A 9029-nucleotide genomic window follows, 5' to 3' on the forward strand; every position below is an offset into this window, starting at 1 on the left:
TTTCCCTATACACACATACCTTTTCACTAAAGAAGCACTTCACAGCTTCTCATTGGCATATCTGAATTGCCAGCATCACGATCCTTGCACTTTGGGGACATTATTAAGTAAAATAAGGGCTATTTGACTACAAGCACTGCAATGCCACGACAGTCAATCTGGTAACTGAGACAGGTACTATGCAGAGTGTACACAGTGTGGATACGCTAAACAAAGGGATGATTCATGTCCTGAGCAGGCTGGAGCTGGACAGCTCAAGATTTCATCTTGTGATGAGAGTGTCTTTTTACATTAAGGAGGTAACCTTTGGACCTGCACCTAAGGATGAGGGCTGGTTGCCAGTGGAGCCAACCATAGGATTAGAGGGTTGGGACTTTCAGCTTCCCTCCCCCAGGTGCTGGAGATTGAGTTCATTCGCCAGTGGCCAGTGATTTAATCAATCCTGTCTATGTAATGAAGCCTCCATGACTTTGAAAGCCTACCTCCATTTCTAATAATCACCTTTTCAATTATTATATTGTTTCCTGATTTGTCTCTTTTATCAATAATTATTCCCCCTATGTATTCGCTCAGCCCATGCTTTTTCAGTCTTTTCTTTTTCTGTAATTTGGCGTGAAAGTGAGGAAAAAGACGTCAGAGAGCCAATGTGGCTATAACCATATCAACCCATCTTCCCTGACCAGCATGCCCCCATCATTGCCGAATGGAGTTTCCAGGTGAGGGGCTAACAAAAGCCTCCTGGTCTTTTCCTGGGAATTAAGACTATAGAAGCAAACATAGGTTTAGTGGTAGCACCTTCTTTAAATTTGATTTTAATATATCATCTGGAATTTTGCATAGAAAAGTCAGCTTGGATAGATCCATAAACTACAACATAGGGCAACACTTTTTTCATTTTTTCAAAAAGGCAAAAGATATTATTTTAATCTTTTCTTTATCTCTAAGCTTTAATACACTTGCAGAGGTATATATATATATATTGACCTTCTTGAGTTTAGGGATAAATTATGCTCTGCAAGGTTTTTTATTAGAAGTTGGAGTGCATTTTCCAACAAATAATTTTATGAATAATGCTCAGCTTGCTCGAGGAGCCATAAGTCTATCTAACCCACTGATTATTAAAAGTGTGCTGGCGAGCCCTAGCTGGTTTGGCTCAGTGGATAGAGTGTCGGCCTGCAGACTGAAGGGTCCCGGGTTTGATTCCAGTTAAGAGCACATGCCTGGGTTTCGGGCTCAACCCCCTGTAGGGGGCGTGCAGGAGGCAGCCAATCAATGATTCTCTCTCATCATTAATGTTTCTATCTCTTCCTCTCCCTTCCTTTCTGAAATCAACAAAAATATATTAAAAGTGTGCTGGCGAGGTTCTAAGGGCCTTGCAGAAGCTGGTCTCTAGAATGCCAGGGATGCCCTGCTAACACAGGGCCGGTTCTTCCCTTCATCACCTCCCTGTGGTAGCAGACAGGTGCCCGCCCCGCTTCTGGAACCAGGAGTAGGTGTCCCTTCTCTCATCTTTCTCATCTAGAGACTGGAGCTTAGAAGAATGGGGAGCTAGAGAACAGGCTAAGTGGGAGCGAAGAAGAGCCAGGGGCTTAGGATCTATAGCCTTAAACACATTCCTTGAGTCTCTTTTCTGTTCCACCAGGATCCTAGGGATTGAGCTACCTACTTCCTTTCCGTTGCCCTTGTGTTGCTTCTGACTAGGGTTTCCCTCCATCCTGGGTTCATACAACAGTCTCTCAATTTCCCTTCTCCATGGCCTTCAGAGAAAGCATGAAGAATGTTATTCCAAGTGATAAAAGAAAGATGACTAGAAATAAAAAGTGCCCTTATTATGGTTAACCTTTGTTACCCACTTTGATCTGCTGGAGAGAGAGAGAATTTCCTTGAAGGGCATAACTTTCCAGACTGGAAAGGTTTATTGAAAGCCTAGCATAATGGATTAAAAAGTGAACACAACAAAAGGTCCATTATTATGAATGTTTAGATCATTATCTGAAAAAAAGAATTTCTAGATAGAAAAAAAAAATCCAGATTCAATTTGAAGGATGGAGATCTGAATGCTTTTGACTTCTCAATAGCAAGGGAACACAATGAAAAAATGCATCCAAAATTCTGGGGGGAAAAAAATATTTCTAATCTAGAATGCCACACCTAGCCAAGCTGTTAATTCAGTGTAAGAATAAACATTAGGTCTCAAAAATCGTGCTCCCATATATCCTTTCTCTGAAAGCTGATGTCTTCTACCAGTAAAAAGGGGTAAAACAAGAGGGGTTTGGGATCCAACCTGAATACTAAATGAAGGGACTTCCCAGGATACAGGGTCAGAGACATCCACACAGATGACAAGGCAATAGTTTAGACATCTCCAGGAGAGAGTTCTTTAATTAATAAACTAACTACTGTGTTTTGATATAGTAAGAAGAGGCATTTATCTGCGGGAGAATTTGGAGTCACATTAGCCTTAAGTAGACCAAGCAAGAAAAGACAAAGATCATTATTAGCTACATTGCAGAAAAGGAAAAGTAACCACAGTATAGTACATGACTTAGCTGTGAATAGCATTCATCTACTTATAATAATGTAAACATAGATAATTAAACATAGATAATTATCTAACCAATGTGATGATGGAATTCTATTGGGAGGGTGGGGCAATGGGAAAAGGTGTGTATATGAGTGTGAGATTGAAGGTGAGGTGGGGAAAAGAGTTCAACTCTCAGAAGTCAATGGATAATGCCTACAACTGAAATATCAGGATATAGCAGTTTGAGCATGGTATTAAAATAGAGAGACCAATAGCAAAACAATCAGCTAACAATGGAAGTGGGTTCTTTTGCAGAGTAGAAAATTGGGTGAAAAGAAAGATGGCCGAGGGCAGTGTTCGGCAAACTCATTAGTCAACAAAGCCAAATATCAACAGTACAACGATTGAAATTTCTTTTGAGAGCCAAATTTTTTAAACTTAAACTATATAGGTAGGTACATTGTTATTAACTTAATTAGGGTACTCCTAACGCTTAGGAAGAGCCACACTCAAGGGGCCAAAGAGACACATGTGGCTCGCGAGCCGCAGTTTGCCGACCATGGGCCTAGGGGAATAAGGAATTTTTAAATGTCTTGGGCATTTGACTCTAAACTGGGTGTGTGTTGTGTATGCAAAAATAAATACCAAATTTTAAAAAGGGAGACAAACTTTTGCCCATACAGAAAATTCCATACAGCAATTTCTAATTAGGGGCCAGAGATACTACCTTACTCTTCTTTGGATGAGACCCAGAACTCCTGATATGATACAACATTAATTGTAAACCACTCAAGTGCAGAAATAAGCCTCCTCTTGTTTTTTATTTTTATTTCAGAAAGGGAGAGAGAGAGAGAGATAGAAACATCATCAATGAGAGAGAATCATCAATTGGCTGCCTCCTGCACGCCCCCTACTGGGGATTGAGCCTACACCGCAGGCATGTGTCCTGACTGGGAATCCAACCATGACCTCCTGGCTCAGGAGTCAACACTCAACCACTGAGCCACACCCACCACGCAGAAATAAGCCTCCTCTTTTCCAAATCAGCATTTTGTCTTGGGGTTGGGAGAGGTCTTCTTGCTCCTTTTCCCAAAATGAAAAACCAACTCATCCACGTTGAGGGTCATCCAAGGCGCCTCTGCACTGAGGTTCAGTCAGGACGGTGACGTTGCTGCACCCTCCCACGTCATATTCCCACGTCACATTCAGATATCCATGCGGTGTCTGCTCTCCCAGTTAGTAGTATGTAAGGGCATAATGCTTTATATATAAGATATCAAGAAATAACATGTAGACATGTAAAACACAACCTGCTCCATCTAAAATTAGAGCAGAATACTCTATTTTTAATAATAATAAAGTTTCATAATAGTGATAATAATTGAGTAAGGCCCTCCTGAGGACCCTTAAGCTTCCAGGCTGGAATGGGAGCAGCCCTGGGCCGGGAATGATGGATGTGGCATCACCGCCTTCCCTGTGGCCAGAGCACGAGAGTCTCAGACCTGCGCCGGTTCTGTTCTTTCTGTATTGATTTGGTGTGGCTGTTGTTTTATGCTCCGGATTACATTACCTTTCTGGCAGCCTTCCTGAGCAAAGCGCCTCCACGCTGTACGCGTGACCTCCGGTCGATTGAGGACCAGAACAGCTGTCGCCAACCGGTGGTCTGTGAGGTCCGAAAGGTTGGCGGCCGCTGGACCAGAAGACAGTGCTGAGGCAGGGCTGCCATACAGGCTTATTGAGTTGAGGTCAGACTGACGGGATCAGGCAGCCATCCAGCCCCAGAGGCTGGTGCAGAGCCCACTGGTGAGGTCCCCCGGGAGGGGGGGGAGGGGAGGCAGGAGTTGCCACCTTGTTGTATATGAGGTATTAGGAACTTTGAAGAGCTGACGTCTGCACTATTCAGGCTTCGACTGCTGCCTTTCATCTGCCTCCTTTTGGTCCGTCAGGTGAACCCCGCTCCCTGGCAGCACTTTCTGATCCTCCTTTACAGTTCCCTTCAGGTGGATCTGTGGCCTCAGTTTTTCAGGCACCGTATCCAGCCCTGCCAGGCCGACTAACTGAAGGGTTCCTTCCCTGGCCTCTAGATCCATGCCTTTCTCTCTCTTTCCTTCCCTCTTAGTCTGCCTCCTAAGCCTGAGTAGGATTGTTTAAAAGAAATGATGTACTGTACCATACCATGGGAGAGAATTCATCAACAACAAAAGGAATGAACTATTGATATGTGCAACAAGATAGATGGATTTCAAGGATATTTCTAAGTGGAAAAAGCCAGTCTCAAAAGATCGCATGCTATATGATTCCATTTATAGAACCTTCTTGAAATGACATAACTATAAAAAAGAAGAGATTCGTGGTTTCTGGGGGGAGTGTGAGTAGCACAAGGGAGATCTCGGTGACCATAGAACAGTCCTGTATTTGGAACTTGTGGTGTAAGATGTGGTGCTGGTTACATGAATCTACACACATGATAAAATGCCACAGGATTATACACATACTTGATAGCAATGCAAATCTTCTGGTTTTAATATTGTACTCTTGTTATTTGAGATATAACCGATGGGGAGATAGGGTGAGAGTTATACAGAATCTCTCTGTGCTATCTTTACAGCTTTCTGTGAGTTTATAATAATTTCAACTTAATTTTTTCATTTCTTAAAAAGAGGAATGAACTATTGTTGATACAACCCAAAAGTAGATTAGGTTGCATTTACTAATTAGGTAGATTAGTGAACATTTCTCCCAAGAAGATATATGAATGGCCAATAAGCACATGCATAGGTGTTTAATGAACTTCATTAACTATCAGGGAGATGCAAATCAAAACTACAGTGAGATAGAGATCACACTCATTAAGATGGCAATTATAATAAAAAAAAACAAGTGTTAGGTTTTGGGAGACATTGGGAACCCTTATACACCTTTGGTGAGAATGTAAAATGATACACCACTTTGGAAAACCATTTGGTAGTTCCTCAAAATGTTAAACATAGAGTTCCCATATAACCCAACAACTCCATTCCTAGGTATATACCCAAGAGAAATAAAAACATATTCATGCAAAAACTTGTACATGAGTGTTTATAACCGCATTATTTATAATAACCAGGGAGTGGAAATGACCCAAATGCCCATGAACTAATGAATGGATAAGTGAAAAGTGGTATATTCACACATGGAATATTATTCAACAATAAGAGGATAGGCCTTGAAAACATTGATAAATGAAAGAAGCTAGCCACTGAAGGCCACATATTGTATAATTTAATTTATATGAAATGTTCCAGAATAGACAAATCTATAGAGATGGGAAGTGGTTGCCTTGGGGATGAGAGTGGGGTGGATGGACAGGGAATGACTGATGATGGGTACAGGGTTTCTTTGAGGGGGGAAATGAAAATATTCTAAACTTAGATGCAGTAATGGTTGTACAACTCCGTCAATATACTAAAATCCATTGAATTGTATTCTTTAATGGATGTATTTATAGTATATGAATTCTATCTTAATAAAGATGCTTTTAAAGAGTACATACTGTATGATTCCATTTATATAAAATCATGGAGAATGCAACCTAATCTATGGTGACAGAGAACATCAGCGGTTGCTTGGGAATGGGAAAGTGTTGAGAGTAGGGAGAAGCGGGAGGGAGGGAGGGATTATAAAGGGACAAGACAAAACTTCTTTGGGGCGATAGAGATGTTCACTATCTTGATTGTGGTGATGGTTTTATGGGTGTACACACATAACATCAAATCGTGTCCTTTAAACATGTGCAGTTTATTGTTTATCAATAACTCATTTTAAAAAACCCAGAGCAAAACTGTATGTGAAATTCACAAATTTGATAAATATTTATTGGGTGCTGGTATAGTGTTAGCTCCTGGGGATACAGTGACAAGAAACAGATGTGTCCAGTCTTCAAGCAACTCATGCTTTGTCAAGAAGGAAGCATGTGTAATATGAGCTCTATAGACACGCCTGGAAGTCATGGTCACCCTCGTGGGGAGGTTTCCTGGAAGTGTTGGCACCTGAGGTCAGCATTCAAGGGCAACTGGGAGCTAGAAGTAGAAGGTGGGGTTTTGTGATGACATAATGGTCCTCCTTCATGACACTAACCTGGGGGAGCAGCAGGAGCACAGCGTACGTTCTTGTTACATCTCAGAGGGGACCTGATTTTTTCTCGCCATAACACCCCCCCCCCACCCCAGGAGTCACATGACAGTGAAGTGGATTGTGGTACTAACATGCACCTGAATAGGAAATGCAAAGATAGTACATCCTCCATTGCTCTCAGCAGACTTGCTCTTAATTACTTATTTGTGATTACGCATTCCAGGTCTGTCCCTCCGCTACACTGTGGGCTGTGTGAGGGCCAAGAGAGACTGAGTGTCTCATTCACCCTCTTGTCCCGGCAGGTAGCACCGTGCTTGGCACATGGCAGGGTTTCATAAAGATTACTTGCTGATAGGGTTGGATGTGGGCTGGTACGGCGTACATGGAAACACATTTTATTGGTGGCCTCAGGCATGGCTCTAACTCTATGTGGCTCTACTAATGAAATAGTCCCACTGCGCCCATCTCTCTCTGTATCCTAGCTCTGGCCCTGGTCATGTCAGCTCCCACCACCCTGCCCTTGTCCTACTGGTCTGGTGGTAGGAGACTCCACTCCCAGAGGCTCTCAGGGTGAGGTTCTCCTGGGAAGTCAGGACGGCCTGTCTTAGGGAGGGCAGTTCTGGCCATTGGCCGGCTCAGGGCAAGGCGGGCATTCTTGGGCCCTGGTTCAGGGACCACTCATGTGTCGTTTCTTCTCCTCCTCTTGCCTCTAGCACTTCTTTATGCCACCATCTTCGGGAATGTGACGACCATTTTCCAACAGATGTACGCCAACACCAACAGGTACCATGAGATGCTCAACAGCGTTCGGGACTTCCTGAAGCTCTACCAGGTGCCAAAGGGATTGAGTGAGCGAGTCATGGATTATATCGTGTCCACCTGGTCCATGTCCAGAGGCATTGACACAGAGAAGGTGAGGAGGGCGACGAGCTCAGATAAGCCCCTTGTCTGCCAGCCTTCCCGGGAGACCTGGGGCTCTCCTAGGACAGTGGTTCTCAAACTGGCTGTGCCTCAAATTCACCTGGGTGGCTTTGGGTGTCCAGATCCTACCTCCAGAGATTTTGATGGAAATGGAAGTCTAACTGTCCAGGGCAGAATTTCCCACACTCATATAATGATAAGAATCGGGGCCACTCAGGGCGCAGTCATCAGTATTACTGATTGTTCTTTTGCCTCAGGCTAGGATGGCACAGCACAGCTACTGATCCTGTGTGTATTCAAACTTCTGGTATTTTGTTCACCATGGATTTGTATGATTTTTTAAAACATTGCATTAAACTATGATTTATCTCAATTGCTGACTTTTTAGCTTCCCCTTCAGTTTTGTGCCCAAGACTGTGGCTTCACTCTAGTCTTGGCCTTGATAGGAATCCTGTGATGTGGTTATTCAGAGCAGAGTCCCAGCCTCTACCCCAGATCTATGGAATGAGAACTGGGGGGAGATATGGAGAGACTAGAAATCTGCATTTTTAATAAGCGCCCTGATGATTCTGTTTATCAGACAGGTCTGGGAAACACTGAGCGAGGGCTGGTGCCTTAACCATCAGCTGACTTGGGCAAGGCATTGGTTAGGCACCTCCCTAGACATCAGTTTTCCCACCTAGAAAGTGGAAATGACCACAAATCCCTCTTGTTTCCTGAGAGTTGCATTATTCTAGATGCATTTCAATAAAGTGAAGAATAGAGAACAGAATATTGGAGAGAATAGAGAAAAGATGCAATGGGCTTTATTATTCACTTAAGAGTTATCTCCTTTGTGTATTTTCTATAAGCAAAAATGTAATCCTAGGCCCGTTTCCCTCTGCTTCTCAGTCTTTTCAACTGCACTTCTTCTTTTATCGTCAATTTGTAAGTACTTAGGGGAATACTGATTCCTCTCCTTGTTAGAATGAGGAAAACAGAAAGATAACACCATTGCAAAAATGCCTTAGGATACATTCAAAGCCAAATCCAGCTGGCTTTGGACCGCTGCCTGAGCTCCTGGGCTCCCTCCCTTAGAACAGTTGGTTGAGAGCTGGCTGTTTAAAAAGGAAAACTGGAACTAAACCTAACAGATCCCAACTTAAAAGGATCGGTACTTTAGTTCCGTTGAACTTCTGCCGTGATAACAACAGTGACGTCACAGCGACACCACAGCACCAGCTTCCGTGAGTTGAACGTACACTGAGCACAAGTACTTGCTGCCGGTCTCCACGCCGGGCTCTGCATTCATGCTTCACGCAGGCTCACAAGGACCCTGCTGTCATTTCTGTTGAAAACGAAAAGGACACGGATGCCCAATTAATTTCATTAACTGCCCGTGGTCACAGAGTAGAGCGGCAAAGCCAGGATTTGAACCCAGTTGTCTGACTTCAATGGTTGTGCTTTTCCTACTATCATTTTTAAAAAAAAT

At 43.2% G+C, this 9029-nt stretch overlaps 1 protein-coding gene across 1 annotated transcript in view; it reads left to right on the top strand.

The window, feature by feature from the left end:
- KCNH1 (potassium voltage-gated channel subfamily H member 1) overlaps positions 1-9029 on the top strand; it is a 259928-nt gene that overhangs the window by 175960 nt on the left and 74939 nt on the right. The window contains exon 8 of the mRNA XM_023754816.1: positions 7351-7815. Coding sequence (XP_023610584.1) covers positions 7351-7815 — 465 coding nt within the window. The remainder of the gene's footprint in view (positions 1-7350; positions 7816-9029) is intronic.

Source organism: Myotis lucifugus, unplaced genomic scaffold, assembly GCF_000147115.1.
Source record: "Myotis lucifugus unplaced genomic scaffold, Myoluc2.0 scaffold_65, whole genome shotgun sequence".
Classification (NCBI taxonomy): Eukaryota; Metazoa; Chordata; class Mammalia; order Chiroptera; family Vespertilionidae; genus Myotis; species Myotis lucifugus.